Source organism: Bemisia tabaci, chromosome 10 (genome assembly GCF_918797505.1).
Source record: "Bemisia tabaci chromosome 10, PGI_BMITA_v3".
NCBI lineage: Eukaryota > Metazoa > Arthropoda > Insecta > Hemiptera > Aleyrodidae > Bemisia > Bemisia tabaci.
Window position 1 is genome coordinate 40,421,565 of NC_092802.1, and position 26,168 is coordinate 40,447,732.

At 41.3% G+C, this 26,168-nt stretch overlaps 2 protein-coding genes and 1 non-coding gene across 4 annotated transcripts in view; 2 read left to right on the plus strand and 1 right to left on the minus strand.

Moving 5' to 3' along the window:
- Positions 1–26,168, minus strand: part of LOC140225684 (uncharacterized) — a 157,357-nt gene that overhangs the window by 35,504 nt on the left and 95,685 nt on the right. The window lies entirely within an intron of this gene.
- Positions 852–4,712, plus strand: LOC109039427 (uncharacterized). Its single transcript, XR_011900660.1, has 3 exons — positions 852–1,158; positions 3,519–3,590; positions 3,635–4,712. It is a non-coding gene; the product is annotated as an uncharacterized protein (transcript).
- Positions 18,131–25,793, plus strand: LOC109031936 (uncharacterized). Its single transcript, XM_019043795.2, has 5 exons — positions 18,131–18,319; positions 19,255–19,500; positions 20,462–20,864; positions 22,818–23,175; positions 25,306–25,793. The coding sequence occupies exons 2-5, from the start codon at positions 19,286–19,288 to the stop codon at positions 25,614–25,616; spliced, it is 1,287 nt and encodes a 428-aa protein (XP_018899340.2). The 5' UTR covers positions 18,131–18,319; positions 19,255–19,285; the 3' UTR covers positions 25,617–25,793.

A 26,168-nucleotide genomic window follows, 5' to 3' on the forward strand; every position in this document is an offset into this window, starting at 1 on the left:
TAAATTGAGCTTTTTAAGGCGCGATATCTCGTCAATATTCAACGTAGAAAGTTGCCGTTCGGACAGATCATGCTATTTTTAGTTGATCCGCGAAAATAAAGCATCGAAACCCGCTTTTGTGACCAGCGCAACTGACCCATTCGACCGCTAAAAAAGGAAAACTAAAAGTGGTCCCTGTAAACGCAATGCGGTTGTAGCTGAAGATTTACAGTGATAACTTTCAAGATTTTTTGGACATAAAGTAATGCCCGTGCTGTTGTCAAATTTTCAAATCAATCATGTACGGTATCCTTCAGTGAGCGACGTTCTACAACGAAATTGATAGCTTTTCTTAAAAAATGTTTCTTCCTCATTATGGGTGCAGTCTGCCAATATCGTGTTTCGGCCGTGCTATGGAAGAAAGGCGTGAGAACATTCAAATATTGCCAAATTTACTCTCAGGAAAATCATATTTTTGAGGCAAGTACTGAATATTTTTCTTCGACATATTCAGACTCTTCAGATCAAATATAAAGAACACTTTTTTTTAAAAAATTGGGGGGGGGGGGGGAAATGCCTACAAATTTTCCCGGAAACCAATGATTTGTCGAAGGAAGTTTGGCAACACTTGAAGTCTCATACGTCGTTTTTCCTTAAAGCAGTGAGCAGACAGAAATCCGGCCCGCACCGGTCCGGCCCGTACCGGCCGTCGTACGGGCTCGGCTGGTAGGTGACGGGACGGTCAATTCGCGCACACAGAAGTCAGCCCTGTCACCAGTGACGGGCCGTCTTTAAAAAGTGATGAATTCTCGCGGCATTTGTATTATCACATGAACTTTTCGCGCTTTTCTGCTTGAGGTTGCACAAGTGTCTGATGGAGATTTCATCGAGTGACGAGGACATCGTGCTCGCTTTGTTACTGGCTGATGAAGAAGAAGAGCTGCAGCAAAATCGGCGACAAATTTGGACACATCCAATAAATTTGAGGAGACCTGAACTTGGCGAGTTCAATACTTTGTTCCCAGATTTACTTAATGACGAACAGCGATTCTTTAAATTCTTTAGAATGAGTGCTAATAAATTCTTTGAGTTAGTGAACACGCTTCCGGGACTACAAAAACAGGAAACCAATTACAGGAAATCAATTTCGCCGATGGAGAGACTCGCAGTGACATTAAAGTGAGTATCCGTTCCAGCCAATTTTTTATTAAACTATTATTTTCACTTTTTTCACTTTTTTAACTTTCTTGCCCTCGTAGAGGTTTTGGAATTTTTTCAAGTAAAAATATTGAGAGAAATGATAAATTTTCGGACATACGCAATCAGACGTGAATATTTGAAGAGAAAAAATCTGTTGAGCTACTTATTGAAATAAACGAGTTTTTTTTCGTAAAATAGAACAGGTTATTCTTTGTTTTCATTTGCAAATAGGAGGTATTACGCATCAAAAATTAGAAAAAAGTTTTCAAACAAAATCAAGTTCATCGACAGCTGTAAAATACTTTCTCACGTAAAATATAATTCGCATTCAGTCTTAAGAGACAACAAGCAAATTTTACAAGGTAGGAGGAATAATAGGGGTTTTCCACACTCTCGCAAAATTTACCAGGTCTAATATTTTTGACATTCGCCTGAAATGTTATGTTATAGGTTTTTTTTTTTTTTTTTTAAAAAAAATCGCAATGCCACAATGGAGTCAGGCCCCTTGACTTCAAAGCGCCTCAAATGAACGAGTATAATTTAAAAATCGTTGACATTATTATTGGCAAATGAAGAAAGCTTTCTAAAGAAAATGAGGAGGAATGACGACAGTTGCCGCAGAAAATAAAGTGATTTAGTGATGACTTAAATTCTTCCAATATCGATGTATCGATTCGGATTTTGGAAGAAAACAAAATAATTACTTCAAAACATGAACCGCTGAAAATGATTCCATGGTTGTTTACCCAATGTTTTTGATTCAAAAATAAAATGATAAATGCCAGTCTCTCTGTGTTTTCATATTAAACAAATAAGTAAACACTATTAATGTGGTCTTAGTATGTGATTTTGAGTTGGTTTAATTTTGAGGTTATTGTTTTGCTTTCCTTCAAAATCCTAATCGATATATGCGACATCGGGTCGATGACGTAGTCACTAAATCAGTCTATAGTGACTTATGAGGAGAAATTTTGGAGCGGTTCAATGGAGATAAAAGTCTTAGCACCGTAAACATCCATGAGTCGTAGAGATGCGTCGAGGTCAGGCAAAATTATGAAGAAAGTATTATGCTCATGAAAAATTTTATTGCCTGAAAATTTGACAGTTATAAGATAATGGAAACAAATAAACGTACAGAAAATTTTACATTAAATTCTGAAAATCAATTAGGTGAGAATTATCTGGACTTAGGAGTTTTCTCATTTCAAATTAATGGAAGAGAGCAATTAATATTATGAATTCAAAACAAAGAATTATGAAAAGTAGGCAAGGTCTTAGAGACGTAAAAAAGAATGCCCCGTTTCCTGGCTCTCCGATAAAAAGTCACCCTCCAGGGTGCTTTGGGACCGTTCCCTTGAAGAGAATTGAAATACCTGCCCTGAGTCTGGGGTTATTATTTGACCCTGAGTAATAGAGAAATCCACAGGTCTAACGGGAGAGATGTTACGGGCGATATCAGATAATGAGTTCACCGAGGAGCAAGAATTAACTGAAATGACAGAGGAAGAGGGGAGGTGATGGAGGGTGACGGAGGGACAGGAGGATATTGTGCGGAAAAATTGGGACGGGTGGTTGTGTGGGTAGAAGGAACAGCATGATTTGAAGCCTCCTCACTTAAAAGTGATTGCATCTCAAAATCTGCAATTATTGAACTCACCTGTGCCTTTACTTTAATCTGAAAAATGGGCTTCATTTTCCTTACTGTCGCTTCCATAGCCGCAAAAAAACTTGGACAAATGATCATCCTCGGGCTTCTTCTTCGAAGCTAAGTACGCTTGCAGGACTTGACTGCTTGCCGTTTGTTTGATAGGCGGGGTTTTAGTTTTTTCCTTCTTCTGCGAGGTAGGGGCGAGAGAGTCGTTTTTTTCCAGCTGCAGAGGCGGATGTTGAAGGGGTAGTTGAGAGACAGTTGCTACAGGAGGAGGTGCTGACGAAGTCGTAGGTACTATTGGTGGCACTGGACCATCATTTGACTCAAAATTTTCAGGAAACTCAGTTTCTTCAGAGTCGGAAAATTGTGTTTCGTCATTTTCGATGCCGATGACGTCTGAAGTATCCTCTTCCGCCAAATTGGACTTCTGGCCTCTTTCTCGCATGGACCCTTCAAAAATGACATTACATCCTCATACCTCCATTTTGCCTTTTTCTTAGCCGGGTCGCCACTTCTACTTCTATTGACAACATGTCTACGGTACTGGTCTCTGAGACTGCTCCATCGTTTCTTACAATCTGAAACTGATTAAAAAGCAAGAAATGGCTCAGATTTTCTCCTAGCTGCTAAAAAATTTAAAATTTTGGGGAGTTTAATATTACAACGTGCTTGAATTTCTTTTTTTCAGAGTTCTCGGGCATGGAGACTCAATCTACACCACCGCATGCAGCTACAGAATGGGAGGAGTCCACCGTTCGAGGCATAGTTTCGAAACGAGCAAGCTAATTTGGGAAACGCTGAAAGACACTGGATGCCGAAACCAACTGAAGAAACTTGGCTGCGAAATGCAGAAAGATTTTGGACTCTGTGGAATTACCCTAATTGCATTGGGGCGATTGATGGAAAGCATGTAGTTTTTGAAAAGCCAAGAAAATCGGGTTCACTATTCTTCAATTACAAAAAAGAATTCAGCATTGTTCTACTAGCCCTTGTAGATGCAGATACAGATTCATCACCGTCGATGTCGGCTCATACGGCCGAAATAGCGATGGTGGCATTTTCAGATCCTCAAGTCTGGGAAAATCCCTGGCTAATGGCACTCTCAATATTCCTCCGCCAAAAGCGTTGCCTTACTCAGAGGTTACTGTGCCGATGGTGATCGTTGGAGATGAGGCGTTCCCGCTCTTGACTAATTCTATGAGACCCTTTCTGGTGCTTATCTCGGAGATGACGTTCCAAAAAAGATATACAATTACCGTCATTCCAGAGCGCGAAGAGTCAGCGAAAATGCATTTGGCATTCTCGCTAAAAAATTCAGAATTTATGGCAAAAAATTCAGCTTTCAGCCCGAGACCATGGATTATATTATACTCGCGACTACGATCCTACACAATTTCCTGAGAGACGATAAATGTTGCTGGCAACCAGGCGAATTTGAAATGGATGCTGTCACTGAAGGCCTGGGAGAAATCCCAGGGATAGGAGGTAACAACCCACGAGATGCTTTCGAAATCCGTGATATTTACATGGCTTACTTTATGTCAGAAGCTGGATCGGTCCCATGGCAATGGCAAGCAACATTATCAGCTCAAAGAGACACCTAATTATTAAGAATAGAAAAAAGTCCTTCCTCTGAAGAAACTTAAAACTCAATATAGTTTTTTCACTCTCGCTCGGTTTTAGATTTTAATAGAAATACTTATTCGTGTTTTCCAAAGTATCGGACTGATCCTTCAATGTCATCCACTCTTTTTCCGGCGTGTGCCATACCAGAAATGTCATTTTGAACTCGAATAAATCATTGTTTAATGGTAAAAAAAAAACAAAAAACAACAGAACCTACTTTTCATTCTTTACCTACCTACCTTTTCTTTCAAGTGAGAAAACTAGCTCTGGACAACCTCCCCCCGGTGCCAAGCGCAGGAAAAAAATTGAAAATTCGACGCGAAGCGCTGACTTTACAATAACATGGGGCCGAAAATCGGCGCGATGGGCCTAAATGTTGTGGTAAAGAGGGGGGGGGGGGGGGTTCCAAAAGCCCGAATTTCGGCGTGGCGTAATTTATGAACGGCCCCTTGTGTAACGGCAGATTCTGCAAAAAGAAACTTTCCTATTAAAAAGAGGGACCGTCCTTAAATTAAGTCACGCCACATTGCCACATAGTTACTTATAGGAGTCATTCAAGTATTATTAAACACTAGTACCTACATTAAAAAATTAAAAAGAATCTTTTATTACCTGAACAGCTTAGAGTGTTTGCAATTTCCTCCCACGCATTTTTAGTCAAGCGTTGGTCGTGGTGGCGCTTGTCCTTCGGATCATAAAGAAAATTGTACTTGCGTACCTCCTCAATAAGCGCCTCGTCGTTCATAATGATAATTATACTATTATGATTTTAATAATAATAAAAATAGTTCGCACTGGCCACAACAACACAACTGGAATCGAAGGAAAACACAACAATACTGGCGGGTTGACGAGTCCGTCTCCGTCAAATTTTGCTCAAAAAGCAACCTGGCCGTCACGAGACGGCCGTCGATCCGCGCCGAGCCGAGCCGAGCCTAGCCGAGCCGGAGCCTGTCTGCGCGGCCCCATTTGATCCCATAAAAAGCAAACCTTCCGTCGCGACGGACCGTCAAGACGGGCCGGTGCGGGCCGGTGCGGGCCGGATTCTGTCTGCTCACTGCTAAAACGGGAGGATTGGGTCGAGCGACATCGACAGGCCGTCGAACCGCGATTAGTTCCAGTTCCGTCGATGAGCCGCGCTCCCGACTGTACTTCGTCGACAGTTGCCGAACTTCAACGGAAAATCGAATAAAGTTCACTTAAATTCCGGAAATTATCGACTGTTTGGCAACCATGTACCATCGATCCTACCGGACAACGCACTTTTGTATAGCTATTTACGCTTCGGCCGAAAACGTGACGTTGGTTCAAGTGCGATAACGACCGTGCGCTAGTGGAGAAAGCTTAAAAAGTACAGGTGAGTAAGAAAATTGATCATATCATTGAAAAACTTCGATGGAAGCTCGGTACAATTTTATGAAAGGTTTTTACAATGGAAAAAAAGCACATTGGATCTAGAGTCCAGACTCTTGAAAACATTGACAAGAAAAAGGACGCTTGATTCAATCAGATTTGGACTGCATTTTGCAATTTGGAACTATAAATTCTGGCTCTTCTGGAAAAACACTTATGTGCATAGGGAAACTAATGGCACATACGTTGTTTTTAAACCGGGCCGGAATTTATAGGTCCAAATTGTAAAATGTAGTCCATTTAAGCTTAAATCAAAAAGAAATCCGCTCAAATTAAGAGGCTTGGGTCTTGATTTAAGCGAAAATCCGATTGAATCAAGAGTATTTTTTCCTGTCGATGTTTTTAAGAGTCTGGACTCTAGATCCAATGTGTTTTTTTCTCCAGTTCATCTGTTACAAACAAGCTTATAAAAAGTTCGATCTTGTAAATCCAACACTCCGTTTTCTAGTCGTATTTTGAGTCGTGTTTTTGGCCCATGTCCCCTTTTTCCGGCCATGCACTCGATTGCAAAATGGGATTCTTTCGTGGTGCAAGTCTCACCATTGCTCCGAAACTGAGAAAATTTTAGCGGGAAACGACACGGTTTCGAAGCCGCGATTGGTGGAGGGAGAGTCGAAGTGCGCGCGAAAAGCGGAACGGTAGCTTTGCGGTTATCGATAGAGCGCATTAAATAACCGCGATATTATGCGGCGAGTGAACAGCTATAACAGCACTGGTCCGTTCCATCATCGGAAATGCAAGGAACGTGAGAAACGGAGCAACGAAAGCGGCACTTTTTGGCGTGCTTGGCGATAAATCGATTTTTATGTCATTGAAACCTATGGAAAAGAATCGATAAACAGGCTGTTCGCAGCGAACACCTTAATAATCGATTCTTTACCATAGCTTCAAATGGCAGAACAATCGATACATTGCAATTCACGCCACGCCACTACTTTTTAGGTTGGAGACGAAGGTGTGGTAGGCATCCAAACGCCAGGTGAGGAAATGTGAAGTTTGCGGGAAAAAATTCATTTTTATTAAGGTGCACATTGGAAAAAAAAAACACATTGGATCTAGAGTCCAGACTCTTAATAACATCGACAAGAAAAAGTACTCTTGATTCAATTAATTAGAATCTAGCTTAAATCAGAACCAAGCCTCTTAATTTAAGTGGATTTCGGTTTGATTTAAGCAAAAATCCGATTGAATCAAGAGTATTTTTTCTTGTCAATGTTTTCAAGAGTCTCGACTCTAGATCCAATGTGTTTTTTGTTCCAGTATGATTCGTCAAGCTCAAGTGACGTGGTCGAACTGGCATGCGATATTACGCATCGATTGGGTAAAAGTCTCGGCAGATTTTGGATTTTTAGCGAAAAAACTGCGATAGTCCCAGCGCATGAACCTAAAGAATCATTCTAAACCCAAAAAATCGGCAAAATTCAGAGAAATGAAAGCAGAATAGTGTTATGAAAAAAACCTCTCATTCGATTCAGCTATCGATTTCTGTATACAATGCGAGGTTTTTTTCCAGACACTATTCTCCTTTCATTTCTCTGAATTTTGCCGATTTTTGGGTTTAGAATGATTCTTAAGGCTCATGCGCTGGGACAATGGCAGTTTTTTTCGTCAAAAATCCAAAATCTGCCGAGATTTTCGACCTAATCGGTGTAAGCATAAATACCTCCCATTCGATTGAAGTTCTTCGAAAAGTTCCATAAGAGTTATTAACAAGTTTGCCATAAAATTCATGTTTTAGCAGGATAAATTTGGCAACGTCCAATGGTTCACACACACCGTTTCTCCTCAGCACAACAGAATAGCTTTGCGTTGCACTGCCATGCTGAGGAAAAAAACCGTATGAGCTTTCAGACGTTGCCAAACTTCTTTGAACAAATCGTAGTTTGGCTGACAAAGGGGCGTAACTACACATTGAGATGAGCCCGGGAAATCAATGAGTTAAATGGACGATAGGGCTCATCGTGGAATGCAGTTACGCCTTTGTGTCAGGAGGGGCGATGAAATCATGCATTCCAGGGAAAATACGTGAATATTTTTCTTCCAACTTTTACTATGATCTTCCTCATAATTTGCTCTGAAGTATTTGTATATTTCAGTGAAAAACATTCATAACTTTCTCTGGAAAAAAGCCGCTTGAATTTAGAGTCCAGACTCTTGAAAACATCGACAAGAGAGAATACTCTTGATTCAATCAAATTTTTGCTCAGATCGAAAACCAGGCCTCTTAATTTAAGCAGATTTCTTTTTGATTCGAGCAAAAATCCGATTGAATCGAGAGTATTTTTTCATTGTAATTGTTTTCAAGATTCTGGACTCTAGGTCCAAGCGACTTTTTTTCCAGTGTTCCTCGAAAATAAGATTTGTGTGCAAGTGATCTGACAATATTCAAATGTACATACGGCGTTCTTCCTTAGCACGGCACTTTGGCCGATGGAGAAACATAGGAAATAGATGATTTCGCACCGCGGTGAGCTGAGAGGAAGTGCTGAGAGGTACGCTTGATCGACGAACGAAAACCGCAACTCTGGCGAAATGCAAGCGGCGGATCGGTATTCGGCCGGGAAGAAAAAAGAAAAAATGAAAAGAAGAACCAAGGGGAAGGGGAAACGGAAGGAGAGAAAAACACCAAACGCCACTTCGATGTATTTCTGCCAAACGGAACTATGTGCATTATGACGTGAGCCCTGTTATGCACACATTCTTATGGGTCTCAGGGCTCATGTCTCAGTGGACATAGTTCCGTTTGGCAGAAATACGTCCATTTCACCGCTTTGGTGTCTAATTATCGAGCCGCGAGGATGACAGGTAAGCCGACCGAGACAGTCTGGTATTCCTTGATGTCAGGAATGTAAATCGAGCGAGTAAATGCATACAAAGTAAAAACAGTAGAATTATACGACGACGTAGTCTACTGTACGTGGCAAAAAACGATGTATCTTAATTCCAGTTGTAGCAAATTCTTCTTAGACAAAGTCTTTCGCTGCAAGAAGAGCTGCTAAGATCCATTTTTGGTACTTTCTGTAAAACCGTGTTATAGCATTCAAGAGTTACAGTGATATTATGAAATATTAAGGTAATAAGTTTTTCTTGGGACGCAGAATTTTTCTGAAAAAGACGTTCATTATCTGGAAAGGAGTAAACGACATTCTTGCTACGGACGGCAGTAGGAATGTTAAGTGCATGATATCTGCCCTAGTACAAATTGGCAGTAGAATCTGTGTTCCAAAATACCATAGACCTACAGCCGGCTGTAAGATTTCCAATAGCTTCTATAGCCGGCAACACAATTTCTTATAGCCTTTTATAGCCGATGGAGATTAAGCAACAGCCTGACGATAAAGTGTATGCTAAACGTTACTAATTACGGATGCTAGGAACTTAGTGAGTTTTGGACTCCCGCTCTCTTTTTGGGCCTTAGTATCTTGATTTTTTTTGCGAGGGAAGCTCCGCACTTTTGAAGGATGCCTGCCATTCCTAATATATTAGAGCGCCTTCAATTTCGTACGATACTGTGCAATACTCTGGTGTGAAATAGTTGCTTCAAGCGCCGTGGTACGCTGCGGCGCGGCAGGCGGGCAGCCAGCGCGGAACGCGCATTGGCGCCTACAAACCTAGCAGGGATACTTCACGGACTTCACGCGTTGCGCAGTGCGTGAAGTATCCCCGTTAGGTTTGTAGGCGCCAGTGCCCCGCCGCTCCGCTTTGTGTTAGGCTCTAATATTAATATTATAGACTGATCGCGGAAAAATTCAAAATTGCCCAGCGTTTAGCTACAGCTTTGTAGGACTCACACTTTGGCAGAGCCAATCTCAAAACGAGGCCATCGTTTCAATCAAAACTCGGCTGATCGATTGAGCTAAAATCGAACTTTACGATTAGAAATGTTGCCTGCTCACCATCCTCTTAACATTTCAATTAAGCTGCAACAACCACGACACGGACTAAAATTATGAATGACCGATGGCTCGCGGTGAGCTGCGTTTTCAAAACAGGCGCACAAAGTGAATCAATCGATGCTAAAACCTAGAAACGTCATGACTTGATGAGCTTTAAGCTCTATAAGAACGCGCACATCCTAGGGTTCATCAGATAATACAGATGGTCGGGTTTAACAACGACCGATTCGAGTGTGAGAGGGAACAAGCTGTTGCTATTGTCCTTGATGAGACACAAGAAGCTCCCTGGAGTCGTCCGCAAACGGTCCATTGTCTCCGTAAACTAATTTTTCTCCTCTCATTTTGCCTGCCACGCGATGGTCTCTCGGGGTTAATTTACTCGAATAATCCGTTCTATTAAACCGGTAAGTGCGTTTTAAACCGATCACGGTTACTGGGCCGGCAATCTTCGTCGCAAGGCTGGGCTTTGCGTCATCTTGGAGTTTCGCAAGGAATGAGCCACATCTTTATCGGAACGTTCAGCGAGAACTTTACCTTTGGCATTAAAAGTTTTAAGAAAAAGTCGAAAGGTTTGAAAAAAAATAGAATACATATGCTGCCGTGTAAAAGGAAGAACACTGCACGAACATTTGGACTACATTTTGCAATTTGGAACTAGAAATTCTGGCCCGGTTTAAAAACAACGTATGTGCCATTACTTTCCCTATGCACATAAGTGTTTTTTCGGATGAGCCAGAAATTATAGTTCCGAATTGAAAAAAGCAGTCCATTTGAGTGTTGCAACTTTTTCTCCGATAAGATGTTTATATTTGAGGAAAGTTTTCCTTGAAATTTTCAGGCAATTTAGATCAAATTAAAAAAGAATTCAACTGAGAAATAGACAGAAATATATTCAAAAAATTTCCAATAGATTAACGATTTGTCTAAAGAGTGGCAACGCCTGAAGGCTCAGACGGTGTTTGTTTCTAAGCACAACAGTATGTAGGAAGAGTGCAGACATGTTGAAAGATGGAGCTCTAAAGGCTTAAAGGGCTGAAACCCGCCTTAAACAAAACACGTCAACGCCAATCTTCAGATTTCAAAATCAAACAAAGATGGCCAAAAATGTTCAGAAATGAGCGTTCTTCCGCATAAATGAGTAAAAGGCAAAAAATAGTTCTAGCACATGCTTTACAAACGACAGGCCGTATCATCTGTAATAACTCTGGATAATTTGAATTCATAGGTTGGCTGCCCTTTCGGGCCCTAAAAGCTCCTCAAAATTACCGACGTGTCCGCACTCTCCCTATATGGGTACTTTACAAAAAGGACAGAGAAGTTACATTTAAACTTTTTAAAGATGAAATTTCATCTAAAAGAGTTACTTGTATAAACTGGATTTTATATGTACAAATTTATAAATAAATAAAAACATATTTCAGTAAATTATACGAACAGAATAAAATAGGTTTTATCAAAATATAAAATATATAAAAGATGTTCCATTCGGTAATTTTTTCTCTCAGATTATTTCATTGGATTTGTTTGTTTCTTAAACATTTTTTGCAAGCAACTGAAGATGAGCTATGCCCGAAAGGTGTCTTTGGCTGAAATGTAAATTTTTTGTCACTTAATTAAATATCATTTGCAAGGCTATAGCTCTTTAAATCAGTTATTTTATTTTATTTACAATTCGCCTTGCTCGTTGCAAATATGTTTGAACTTCCAAACTGCATTCAAGGCTTCCAGTTTTTCAAAGCCTTCAAAAGCTTTAAAGTACCCGAGAATTCAAATAAATTGACAATCACTTCCCTGACAAAAGCCAGAAAACTTAAAAAGAGCCCCGAAAAGGAGGCCAATAAACGCTGACCGCAATTTTTTTTGTAACAACTGACGATATGAGCTATGCCCGAAAGGTGTATTTGGCTGAAATGTAAATTTTTCGTCACTTAATTAAATATTATTTGCAAGGTTACGTCTCTTTAAATCAGTTATTCTATTTTATTTACAATTCGCCTGGCTTGTTGCAAACATGTTTGAACTCCCAAACTGCATTCAAGGCTTCCAGTTTTTCAAACCCTTCAAAAACTTCACAATACCCGAGGATTCAAATAAATTGACAATCACTTCCCCGACGAAAGCCAGAAAACTCAAAAAGAGCCCGAAAAGGAGGCCAATAAACGCCGACTGCAAGTCGTTCAAACTGAAAGCGCGCGGCTCGGCCCCTTGCGTCAACCTCGGCGTATCGTCGAAAACCATATCGTCAGATGCGTCCATCAATATTTTCCTAACCAGTCCAAACTCGACGTATTGAGCGATGATCCCGTTTATTCTATCGAAGTAAAACGAATTTTTCGGGAACGAAAAAAAGAACGGGTACGTCCAGAGACACTCTCTAATCATATGATAATCCGTCCACTCTTCAAGCCAGGGATGTTTCAACCGGAGATTCTCCCTCGCGGTGTTCGAAAAGGGTACGCTCACCAGATACGCGTCCGTCGTTGTGATCGAGCGCACATTCTCTTCGACTTTCCGGATGACCTCTTGGTATGCCAAAGACGTGTCTCCGACGTAATTCATCTGTACCTCACAACCGATCATCACGGTGTAAAAACTCAAACTCCCGATGAGTCTTTCCTTGAGTGCCCTGGATAAATTTTGGTGGTCGAAAACGAGTTTCACGGATTCCGCATCGTTGAAGGTTTGGATGAAAATGTCGGACTCCTCCAAAGCCCTCAGAGAGTCGATTTCAGGATACACGACCCTGTTGCTCAGGAGTGTCGTCATGCCGTTCAAGAAAACCGTGGATATGACGATTGAAGAAAAGCTGAAGAGCGAGAGGAGGAGTTTTCCGGAGATCAGGCGACCCAGGTGGAGGGATGTACGGTGCGGTGGGCTAACGCAGAGAAAAAAGGCATAAGCGACTAGTATCGATGACGTGTCCCGAAAGTACTCTATCTCTGATTCCGTGTAGAGACTGACGAACAGCTCCGACTGGAATTTTTTGAAAGCGTGATGGATCGAGCAGAAACTTATGAACGTGATGAAAATCAACGACCAGACAGTTGGCGTGAAGCTTTTGAAAAGCACAAGGCCTTGGGACATGAAATCGCTGTGTGGGGTGGCGATACATGTGGAGATCGTATCAAGACTCGCAGATATGTCGTATGTATAATATTTCGGCTTCGGTCTGGTAAAAATGGGATCGAACAAGTGCACATCGATGCCGAATTGCAAACCCTCCTCTACTTGGAAATCTTTTCTGTACCATTTGTTCAGTATCTGAGCGGAAGGGTGTGTTGGTGTGCAGTTCACTGTCTTGCAAAAGTGTTCCATGAGACCGAAAAATAAGGTCACCCAGTCGCTCCAAAAATAATGGAACGTTTCCTCAGGCTCGACGACTCTCATGCTATCGATCAGTGTCGTCAGGGGTTTTCCGTTCATGTTATTCCACGAGAAGTCGAAAAACAATTTATCCGTCGCGCCTGAGTACGAGATGAGCTCGTCTTCGAAGGGATCGTATCTCTTGCAACCGTTTCGAAGGCAGATGACTGCCCTTTGACCTTTGAAGAAACGCCAGAAGAACCTGAAGCAGAAAATCAGACTGAAATCCGTCTCGAAATTTTCCTGGTTCTCATTCTTAGGCGTTAAAACTCTGCGATTCCGGCCGAAATTTTTCAACACGAAAACGAGGTAATTTTTAGAGTTCAGAATTTTGTTGAGGTACAAACCTTGGGTGACGTTGAAGACTTCATCCGTCAGGATGGAGTCTGTTTCCAATTCGATGGATGCTAATTTTACAACCTCACTGCAAGTCGCCTCCTCTCGAGACCCCACAAAATTTTCGTCAACTTTGATACAGTAGCGGGGTAAAGTTTCCTTAAAAGAGTCATTTACATCACGCCGATGGCGCCCAGAAATTATTCCCATTTCACGGCTCGGTTTGAGAGTTTCTTGTTGGGAGCTCGTGTAGAACACTAGGTCGAACAACTCATCCGGGTCGTTGAGAATGAAAAGCATATTTTTGCCATGATATGTTACTGAGCTTGTAACTTCGCTATAGCGAGGAACCGAGATGGTCTGAATAGAGGCTTCGTGTAGGCGCTGCGTAAAATTAGCGAATTCCGGATCATGATCGAATTCCACGATGTAAAATAACGGTTGCGCGGATATTTCAACTATATTTTGACACATACAAAAGGACAGTGAATTTAGTGAGCTCATGTTCTCACCTGGTGGATCCTGGAGATCGAGAAGCCCGCTCATGTCGGAAACAATTTGCGGGACTAGCAGGAGGACCGGATGCAAAATTTTCCACATTTTTGACCGGAAGATACAGGGACTTCTGCTTCGCAATAGAAAAATATAATTTTCAGATGGCTATGCCGGAGTGCGCCACGTCTACGATGTAAGGAGTTGGCAATATTATCGAGAGAATTAGATTTAAATTTCATTTCCTCAAAAGGAGAAATCAATACGAGGAAAAAGAAGACCGTTGACATACTTTTCCGATGAGCATCTTGAAACGTTTTTGAAACATTGAACAAACTGCACGTACGCAATTACTTTTGGAAGCATAATTGGACGTATTTCTGTGAAACGGAACTATGTGCATCAAGACATGAGCCCTGAGACCCATAAGAATATATGTGTAATAGGGCTCATGTCATAATGCACATAGTTGCGTTTCACAGAAGTGGGTTCCATTCACTTCCTCGTTGTGAACAACTTTCTCAAAAGGATATCTGAATCAGTGAGAACGAAAACACGCCAACTCGGCAACTCGAAAATGCTCAATTTCCATTAAAGACAGTTGATTTACATGAAAGTCATCGAAGTTAACGCATCTGTTCCAACTTGGACCTTCAAAGTGTCCGTAACTGCTTGTCTTTCGGCAGCAAAAATCGTTTTCTTAAACTGACTTCTCCACCTGTCCTGCAGTTCTGTCTTGATTATTTTCATTTTTCCGAGTTGGTGTGTTTTCGTTCTCACTGATTCATCCGTCGGCATATCAATGCCCAAGTAACAGAGGTTGCAACAACTTGCAACAAAATCGTTTGATTCTAGCAACTAATAGATTGATTTGCAGATTGCCTACTCTCTTCCCCGAAGGAGCTATCATTGTTGGAACTGGTTGCAATTAAGTTGAAACATGTTTCAACTTCAAAGTATTGCTGGTTGCCTATTGTTACATTTTGAACAACTTTGGTGCAGCAATTCTGCAATCTCAGCAGGTTGCAACTTTGTCTTCCAATAAGATCGCCGAAAATCGGCATTTATCGACCAAAAGTTGCCCGAAAGTTGCAACCTTGTTGCAACTAATACCAACATTATTTCAGCTTGTTGCAACTTTTACATTGAAAAATGCTACTTGGGTGGGAGAAAAATATATAGGCACATAAAATGTACGGGATATTATTTGTCTGGATATGCGATGTTGTGAAGAGACTCGATCCTCGTTCAAAACTCCCGCCAGAGGCTGCCGACCGCTCAGCGGCATCACCGAGCACACACCAACCACCAGTGGAGCCGTTGGTTGTTGTCCTAGAGGAGTCCGCCGTGTCGTGATAAGGAATGATCCAGCTCGCCAAGAAAACCGGTTTTGACAAAAGTCCTAGTAGAGTGTCCGTGCAAAGCCCCTTCCGTCCTCCCTACAAGTGCGAAAAAAGTGCATATTCGCCTGGCTGCCGCGAGTCGCATGAGAAGTGTCCTAAAAGTGCCCGTGTAGTGGGAAACCATGAGGTTCCAATACCAATAGAGAAAGGAGGTCATCCGCTCCCCCCTCCTCGCGACGTCGTCCGATGTACCAGAGTGACGCAGTGTTGCCCACGTCACGCGGTCCGCGCCTCCGGCTTCGCGCAGCCACCCCACTGCCGTTTCCGTCTCCGGCGAGGCCCCTCCACACCAGCCAGTCGACCGCGGCGGAGCGGACGGCGTTCTGTTATGAGCAGCCGATCGCAGCACAACTTCGCGAGGAATCCTCGTTAACTTAGAGACCCTGGTAAAAATTGACAGTAGAATCTGTGTTCCAAAATACCATAGACCTACGGCCGGCTGTAAGATTTCCAATAGCTTCTATAGCCGGCTACACAATTTCTTATAGCCTTTTACAACCGATGGCGATTAAGCAACTCACAGCCAGGCGATAAGTCACTAATTACGGATGCTAGTACTTAGTGAGTTTTTGAACCACTGCTTTCTTTTTGGGCCGTAGTATCTTGATTTATTTTGCGAGGAAAGCTCCGTACTTTTGATGGATGCCTGTAATTCCTATTATATTAGAGCGCCTTCAGTTTCGTATGATACTGTGCAATACCTCTGGTGTGAAATAGTTGCTTCAAGCGCCGTGGCACGCTGCGGTGCGGCAGGCGGGCAGCCAGCGCGGAAGGCGCATAGGCGCCTACAAACCTAACAGGGATACTTCACGCGTTGCGCAATGCGTGAAGTATCCCTGTTAGGTTTATAGGCGCCAGTGCGTCGCCGCTCCACTTTGAATTAGGCTCTAATATTTAATCTGGCGGAGCCAGCGTTATTCAACTCATGATTTTGAAATGTTTGCACATCCTGTATGGATTATTCTCCTTTTAATTGATGAAAAAAAAAATGTATTAAAGTAAAATATAACGTGTGTTTTGTAAATATTAAGGTGGTTCCGTATCAAACTTAATGATTTCCAAGGCACACGAATTTCTACACAATTTCTTATAGCCTTTTATAATCGATGGCGAAAAAGCAAAAGCCAGGCGATAAAGTGTAAAGCCCGGCTATAGGAAGTATAGCCCGGCATGCATAATTTGTTATAGCTTCGTATAGCCTGGCTGTATGTTTTTCTCCGCATTCTACAGCCAGCTATAAGATTTTCTGTAGCCTTCTTTAGCCGGCTATAAGAATTCCTATGGTATTTTGAAACGCAGCTCTTATCGCCAATTTTTATCAGGGGAACCCTTCCTCCGAACCTCGATCCATCCATCCCTCGCACCAAAAGTGAGGTTCAGCCGATAATTCAATCAGTTCCTGTTAGACGGGCGTAAGTCCAAAAACTCACGAACCCTGGATTCCGTTGATCACGCAGGACGCAAGGGCTCATGAAATTTTGGACCTAAGCCCGTCTAACAGAAACATATTCAATGGAAGAATAACCCATGAGGCGGGCTGAATCCTTGAAAAATAAGTATACTTTTTGACGTTTTTCGACCCTTGTCAAGAAGTTGGGCCCGCCGCTGAAGGAGATAGAGTGAAAAACCCAATTAATGGAAGATATATGCGATCCTAGGGATTTTTTTACAGTTCAAAATCTGATAGTAGCAGTTAGTTGCAAAGACCACACGGAGGGTTGCAGCACTAGAAACAGCTCGCGGAGTTTTACATTGGCTCTTACGGGAGTCCAGGCTGTAGGTTCCGCTTTGCGGGCCCTCATGAAGCAATGTAGATAGAGCAGAAATATTTCCGGAATCTCCGATCATAAAGCGGAAATTTTTCCGGAATCTCCGATCATAAAGCAGCAAAAATCATTGAATTTGGCCGCGGTAGGTCTTTAGTACAAACAGTGACAAAAAATGAAGGTTCACATTGTTTAAATGGGATAATGGACCACTAGACAAGGTACAAATTTAAGCAATTTAATACATGTTTCTTAACCAGAATTGCACGTAAAACACGATTCACACAACGCAACAACATTACTGAAACCACCTCTTAGCGAAGATTAACGTTTTTATTTCACATTGGTTACGAGGAATTTGAACTGCTCGCTCACAAGAAACTCAAAGCTCTACGTGCGTCAAATCGCGCACTACAACGGTTTCAGCGAGCTTCTCAATTGAGCAATGTTCATTTCCCACCATGTATTTTTCAAACTATAAGTAATTTGCTATAGCTGATTGTGAGCCAAAGCGTCAAGATCGAGGTTGCCAGAATTTTATATCGCAGAGACTGTCATGATAGCGTTTAGCGCGCGATGTGAATCACGTAGAGCATTGAGTTTCCATGAGCGGACGGTTTGAATTCACGCATTAAGAATCATTAAATATCTTCGTAAGGTATTGATTTCGGTAATTTTCGTTGTGCGCGTCGTGTTCTACGTGAAACTTTGGTCAAGAAACAAGTATTAGAATGCTGAAATTCGTACCTTGTCTAGTGGTCCATTCATAACTTTATCACGTTGTACACATAATTTGGGTCATATCATTATCGACAGGTTCAACAAGCTCTGCGTGGAATGTTGACGAGATAACATGCGATATAGTGTTTATAAATTGCCCTTTCGGTGGTCCACCAGTTGAAAGGGGCCACAAGAAAGCGTGTGAGGACTTGTTGTTATTAAGAACTCGCGTAGTGACGTGTCGCGACGATAATTAATAAAAATCATAAGACCACTTTAAGAAGTCCCCTTCACTCGATAGAATCCTATTTATGGTCATGATGTTCTCTCTCGTGATAAATTACTTCCGGAAGAATGCCTCAATAGCAACACTTGTTGTGGCGACAGTAACAATTCAGTTCTGCTTCTAAACAAGTGCAGTGCTACGATGCAGTACTGATTCCACTGCTTTAAAGATCTGGGGAAATCTCAGAGGTAAGTTTTCATCGTTACTTCTGAAAACAGAGGCCGAATATTATAGATATGCTGAGGAAGAAAGCCGTATGAACATTCGAGAGTTGCCAAATTTCCCCGGATAAAACATGTATTTTTGACGAAATTTTTGTAAATTTTTCCTTAAACTTTTCAGATAATCTAGAATAAATTGCGAACAAAATAGTTTGAAAAATCAGAAGAAAAATATCTACAATTTCCCAATTTTAAACCCAAAATTTTACGATCTAGAATCCAGACTCTTAAAAATTTGACAAGAAAGAAAAAAAACTCTTGATTCGATCAGATTTTTGCTTGAATCGAGAGCCAAGAATCTTAATTCAAGTGAACAAGATTACCTTTTGACTCAAGCAAAAATCCGATTGAATCAGGAGTATTTTTTCTTGTCAATTTTTTTAAGAGTCTGGATTCTACATTGTAAAATTTTGGGTTTAAAATTGGGAAATTGTAAATATTTTTCTTCTGATTTTTCAGACTATTTTATTCGCAGTTTACTCTAGAATATCTGAAAATTTTAAGGGAAAATATACAAAAATTTGGTCAAAAATATCTTAATTTAAGTGAACAAGATTACCTTTTGACTCAAGCAAAAATCCGATTGGATCAGGAGTACCTATTTTTTCTTGTCAATTTTTTTAAGAGTCTGGACTCTGGATCCGAAACTTTTTTTCCAGTGGCGTGGCGTGAAGGATAGATTATAGATATTTCTCCATTTGAAGCTGTATCATTCGTTGTGAACACCTTAATAATCGATCCTTTTCCATAGATTTAAATGACAGATCAATCGATGTATCGCAAAGCACGCCACGCCATTGTTTTTTTCCAGTGTGGGTTGCGTGGCCCTAAAGCCAAACAAACGAAGGAAGAGATATTCTGGGTCTAGTCTTGAGGTAAATTTCAAAATTTCAATTTTTCAGTGCACCACCATCAACCGAAACAACAAAGACAATGGACCTGATACAGCGGTTGAATTCCGTCGTTTTCCCTGAGGCAGTTGAAGCCGGTGGCTTCGGAGACGATGTGGAAAAATTCGTTTCCTTCGAGCCCAATGACAACAAAGGCACCGATCAATTTTGCTCGGAACCCGTGTTTGGCCAGGTCGTATTGGAGAAGAAAACGGGCGAACGCTTCGTTCAGCCGGTTCTTGTGAAAGCTCAAAGCAGGTATGATGAATTGATTCATATCCGTCGAAACATATTGACTAGAATTTGCCTCATATTTAAATCAGAGAGAATGAATACAAAAAAAACTCGAAAAAATTAAAAGTTTCAGGAGACACAAAAAACTGCATAGTAAGAGAAAAAAATTATTATGAGGAAAAGCTCTTTGCTGTAAAAGGCAAGTTCTCGGGCCGAGGCTTTTAAAAAGCTGCGATGAAAGCTAACATTGTTTAAATGGGAGAATTCTTGGGTTTGAACTTTACCACGTAATATAACAAAATTTGGGCCATATTTTCAAAATCTAAATAAAGCGGGCTCATCTAGAGACAATTGTCTGTCGATAGCCGCAAAACTCATGAAAATCGGCCCGGGAGAACTCGGGAACTAAGCGTTACCAGATACGCAAATTCAGGAGGTCTCGCACTGAAAAAAAATTCTCGGCGTTTTTACCACGGTCCGTTGGTACCTTTACCATCTCACTTTTTTTACCAATTATTGGTAATTTTACCAAGACAGACTGGTAAGCTTACCTAAAAACCGGTATTTTTACTGTTTTTTTCAGGTAAGAATACCACTTTTATTGGTAATCAATTCCTGGTAACTTTGCCATTTTATCTCGGTAATTCTACCACAGTCGATAAAAAATATTGGCGTTTTTACCAAGGTCCAGTAAAGTTACCGAGAAAGTTCAATAATTTTACCGAGATTTCTCGGTAAAATTACCAATTCCATAAATGGTAATTTTACCAAGAAAAAACTGGAATAAATAGAACCCTGAATTCTTGGTAATTTTACCCTTTTCTTAGTAAATGCACCGAGATTGTTTTTTCCAGTGAATTGCCTGTCGATAGCCGCAAAACTCATGAAAATCGGTCCAGTAGAACGCTGGAACCAAGCGTTACCAGATACGCAATTTCAGGAGTTACGCAATTTAGAGTTTATATATACGATTGTACTCTTTCAGCGCCGAATTCCCACCGCAAGAGTTCTCGGACTACATGTTCCACAACGAGGTTCTATTCTACACGCGGATCATACCTTTGTTCCGGAAATATGACAAGTGCAACGTGCTTTCATCCAGCTTCCCCGAATTCGTGTACGGGAAAGGGACGATTGGCCAGAGGCCCACCGAGAACATCCTCGTGATGAAAGATCTCCGTCAGAAAGGATTCGAGCCGTGCAGGACCCCGTATCGTTTGGACGAGGATCACCTGGAGCTCGTCCTGCACAGACTGGGCAAGTTCCACGCCTTATCGCTGATTTGCAAACTGGAGGATCCTGCTGGATACGAGGCAGTGAATTCCCGTATCTGTGCCGGCGAGTATTCAAAGGGAGTCTGCGCATTTGGTGGCGTTGTCACCGAGGAGGTAATCTGCCGGGCTAAGGAAGAACGCCGTATAAGCCTTTAGGCGTTGCCATATTTCCGTTTTCAAAACACGGATTTACCACACTGGGAAAAAAAAATCACATTGGATCTAGAGTCCAGACTCTTAGAAAACATTGACAAGAAAAAATACTCTTGATTCAATCGGATATTTTGCTTGAATCAAAACGAAATCCGCTTAAATTAAGAGGCTTGGTTCTTGATTTAGACTAGATTCTGATTGAATCAGGAGTACTTTTTCTTGTCGATGTTTTTAAGAGTCTGAACTCTCGATCCAATGTGTTTTTTTTTCCAGTGCAGGAAAATTGTGAATATTTTTCTTCCAGACAAAAATTTATCGCTTTTTAATCTGAGATATCTGAAAATTTCAAGGGAAAATAAGCGTAACTTCCCTTTAGAAGAAAAATTTTATCCGAGAAAATTAGGCAACTCTTGAAGGTTCATACGGCGTTTTCCTGTAGCTTGGAAATGTTATGCTCTTAACATATTGGATCAATAACTATTAGAGCGCATTATATGCGTGAGGAAACATTTCCGGGTAAAGTAGATTGTACGCCATAACATACATTTTGGACCACTAGACAAGTTACGAAGGTAAGTATTCTGATACATGTTTCCTGACGTAAATTTCACGTAGTACACGATTTGCGAAACGAAAATTACTGAAAATAACTAGAAAGATATTCAATGTTTCTTGAACCATGAAATCAAACCTCCCGCTCATGATAACACAATCGTCCACTTGAGTCAAATCGCACACTAAACTTCACCATGTCAATCTCTGCGATATAAAAATCTGGCAAACTCAATTTTGACGCTTTGGCTCAGCTAAAGCAAATATTTTATACTTTGAACGATAGAGGGTGGGAAAGGAACAATGCTCGATTGAGAAGCCTGCAAAAACTGCTGTGAGGCGCGATTTGACTCACGTAGAGAGTTGCGTTTCTTGTCACCGGGCAATTCAAAATTCCCGTAACCAACGTATAATAAAAAAGTTAATAGCTTAATTAGGGGTTGATTTCAGTAATTTTCGATGCAAGAATCGTGTTTTACGTGAAATTTTAATTAGGAAACATTTATCAGAATGCTTAAATTCGAACCTTGTCTAGTGGTCCATTCTTTTAAGAAAAATCCTGCGGTTTCATTGTTTTTGTGATTTATTTTTATTTTCACCACTGATGGGTAAATGATGCCCGAAATGCATTGGAAATGTATGTTGCGGGGTGCAAACTGCATTTTCAACTAATATTGAGGGCTATGAAGCTTCTCATGAGAGCATACTAGCAACGAGCAAGCTACGTTGATTAGGTTCAACATCTAGATGCGACTATGCATCCTCCTAAGATGTGCAAGTTGCATGTGCAAAAATTGAAGGCGTTCTAGCTTCCCTTACGATCATGCTGGTTACAAGCGAGAAATTTTGGTTACAACACCTGGATACAACTATTTGTGTTCCTAGGATGTGCGGATTGCATATGCAAAAAAAAAATTAAAGCGCTGTAGCTTCCTTTGCGATCATGCTGGGTACAAGCGAGCAAAGTTAGTTGCAACATCTGGATACAACTATACGTGTTCCTAGGATGTGCGGATTGCATACGCAAACAATTTAAGGCGCTCTAGCTTCCCTTGCGATCACTCTAGCTACAAGCCAGAAATTTTGGTTACAACACCTGGATACAACCATTCGTCCTGCTAATATTACAGGTTACAATTCGATTGCATTTTGGAAAGAGGAACTATGTGCATTCCAGTGTTGCTAGGATCGTGCAACTTACATATTTTGTGATAAAATCACTGAAATTATGCAAATTTATGAAATTTCCAAATTTTGTCCGACTTCCCCCATTGACTCGTTCCATGGTGCGACGTTCTTCCTTAGCACAGTAGGATTGAGACCTGAACATTGAATCTAAGAAACTTTGCTATCTTGTCTCAGGCTTTCCGCGACTGCATGTTCCGCGGCATCGAGCCCCTGCGAAATGACTCCGACTACAAAGACCGTCTTGCGGATCTGTGCGCCAACTGCGAGGAACCTTCCAAGTGGCTGGACAAATACGCCCTCACCTCGGAGCCGCTGAGAGAGCCCCTGAGCGTGATCAACCACGGTGATTTCCACATCAACAACATGATGTTCAAGTACCAGGACGATGGAAAACCCTCCGAGGTAGCCTTCTTCGATCTCGCCGTTATCAGGAACGCCACGCCGGCTGTCGACCTCAGTGTCATGTTTCTCTTCGGCGTTGACCCGGATATCATCCGCAAATGTTGGAGCAATGTATTGCATGTTTATCACGGTGAGTAAAATTTTGGGCCCAAATCTTGGTAGTTTACACCGAAAAAAAGTGAAGTTGATATTAGAGTGCCTGTATAGCGAGAGTATGGACAGAGCGCTTCATGGAGGGCTTAGGGCCCAAAAGTGCAGCCACCCTTCTAACCAACTTCTAACGCACAAAATTTCACTGCCAGTCTGTAGATTCCAATTCCAACGAAGATGGCTAAGAAAGTACAAAAATTAGCGTTCTTCCACAACAATGAGTAAATTTATGCAAAAACTAAGTCAAATACGTGCTTTATAAGCGATGGTTCGTAACAATTGTATTAATAAATCGCTCTGGTTAATTGAAATTCATAGGTTGGCTGCATTTCTGGACCCTAACTTTGTTCGCGGAGGCATCGGTGAAGGCCTGATGGATTTTCGGAGTTTCACATCCGTCTATACTCTCGCTATACAGGTACTCTAGTTGATATAACATTCTGGTGGTAAAAAAGTGTGCGAGAACTTTGAAATGCTGAATTACCATCAACAGCAGTTAGTTTTACATCTTGGCATTGCTAAAGCGACTGGTGCAGAAGGTGATTTAGCATTTTATAAGTTCTCGCACACGTTTTTTACACCCAGAATAAAAATCAACGTCACTTCTTTTTTCGGTGTAACTGCCGTACTGAGAAAGAACACCGTATGAGCCTCTGGATGTTGCCATACCTCTTTCAACTAAAACCAATTTACTGGGAAAATTAAGAATGTTTTTCTTCAAACTTTTCAGACAAATTTGTTTGATATAAAATCTAAAATACCTGAAAACTTCAAGCAAGAATATACACAACTTTCTGTGCACAAAAATGCATGTTTTATCCTGTGAAATTTCACAACTCCCGAATGTTCTTCCTCAGCACGACAGTGCGGTCGACCGCAAGTTGAGGAACGTGACCTATAAATTCGACTTGAAGTCGCAAAAATTATATTCTTCACTCTACTGGAGAAAAAAGTCTCTTGGATCCTGGGCCTAGAACTTCAAATTCAATGGGCCCGTTGCAAACTTTTGCTAGAGCAAAATTAAAAGTAGTTTCTTGTAGAAAATGACTCTCAACTCAGGATGAGCGCTTCAAAAAAGTCTGAAATGCATTTCTAACTTCACAATCTGCTCAAGAAATTAATGTTATTTTGAACTTCCCGCTTCAAAAACGATACCGCGGCACAGGTGAACATGTCGTTAGAGGATTCGTCCCATTCAACTTTTACGTACTAGAATTTTTTGCAAAATTCAACATAACCGACGCTATTAAGACGGATCTTTATCAACGCGAGGAAAACGTGAATTTAAACACGCCAGGTTGTTGATAAATGGTTAGAATTTCCTCGCGGCACATGAGTATTGGCCAGTTTTGGCGGATTGGCGTCGGCCATGTTGAATATTGTGCAGAATCCTACTGCACAGAGGTTGGAAAGAACGACTCCTCTAACGAAATGTTCATCTGTACCGTAGTATCGTTTGTAAAGCGGAAAGCTAAAAAAAAAAAACGTGGATTTTTTAAGATTTTATTTTTCAAGTTGTGAAGCTAGGAGTGCATTTCAAACTTTGTTGATGCGCTCATCGTTATTTTTGAGCCATTTTCTATAGGAAATAACTCGTATTTTTGTTCTAGCAAAAGTTTGCCCTCGTAAAAATTGGCAGTAGGAGCTGAGTTTCAAAATACCATAGGAATTTTTATTGACAGCTGCAGAGGGCAATAGAAAATCATATTACTGGCTGTAAGAAGCGAAGAAAATCATACAACCGGCCTTTACGAGGCGATAAAAAATTATACAGCCGGGCTAAAGTTTCTATTGCCGGGCTATACACTTTATTGCCTGGCTGTTACTTTATCGCCATTGGCTATAAAAGGCTATAAGAAATTGTATAGCCGGCTATAGAAGCTATAAGAAATCTTTCTGCCCGCTGTAGGTCTATAGTATTTTGGAACACAGATCCTACTGCCAATTTTTACCAGGGTGCAACAGGCCCATTTTCCATAAAGACGTGTTAAATTCCCGAAAGTAAAAGATTCCACCTATGTATCACCAAAGGAACATCCAATGGAGAGTCTCTTGCCACTGTTTCAAACTCCCGATTGCGGCCCTAATAATCGTCCGATGATTTTTCCAGACGCCTTGTCCAGTCAAATGGGAGATCACCGAGAGAAGCCATCGTTTGAGACGGTGGAACTGGACCTCCGGAAAAAGGGAATATTCGCCTACTACATTCTTGCATGTTGCTCACCCAAAGTAATGGATGTCAAAGAAGGGATCAACCACCCTCCGCCACCCGAGTTAGAGGGCTTGGACGATGATCAGTTGAAGGCGACGATTAAGGAGCACATAAGGGAATTGCGGAGGAGAGGAGGCACTGTCGCCACTGAGCTTCTTGCCGAAATCGTCAGGGTCATGATCGATAAAAAGTTCATTTTTGAGCACTGATGGACTGGACGAAGATCAGTTGGAGGCGACGATTGAGGAGCACATAACGATGGTGAAACTACCAAACCACGTATCTCGGTTTGCGACGTCGCAGACTTCCTGTCATACTTTATTTTTTAAATGAAAAACTACGTAATGTCCAGTCTTGAGAATTTCTGTGATTTTTCCTCTTCGTGCGAAGAAAATTCTGTGAAAATTTCAAGGAATGATATTGATTCGGTCTATTTCAAAAAAATAAAATGTGAGCGTAGATTTTTAAACACCGCAAACGAGATACGTGGTTTGGTAATTTCACCGTCGATAAGCGAATTGCGAAGGAGAGGAGGCACCCTCGCCAACGAGGTTCTTGCCGAAATCATCAGGGTCATGATCGATAAAAAGTTCATTTTTGAGCACTGATAGACAGTTTGTCACCCGGATGACAAAAGAGCGTAATACACATTCACTGGAAAAAAAAACACACATTGGATCTAGAGTCCAGACTCTTGAAAACATCGACAAGAAAAAATACTCTTGATTCAATCAGATTTAAGCTTAAATCAAGAACCAAGC

Excerpts from the sequence above, each read along its gene's own strand:
- LOC109031936 (XM_019043795.2), top strand. The coding sequence starts at position 19,286 with ATGGACCTGATACAGCGGTTGAATTCCGTCGTTTTCCCTGAGGCAGTT. Across the intron at positions 19,501-20,461 it reads CTTGTGAAAGCTCAAAGCAG|CGCCGAATTCCCACCGCAAG; the intron begins GTATGATGAATT and ends GTACTCTTTCAG. Across the intron at positions 20,865-22,817 it reads GTGGCGTTGTCACCGAGGAG|GCTTTCCGCGACTGCATGTT; the intron begins GTAATCTGCCGG and ends ATCTTGTCTCAG.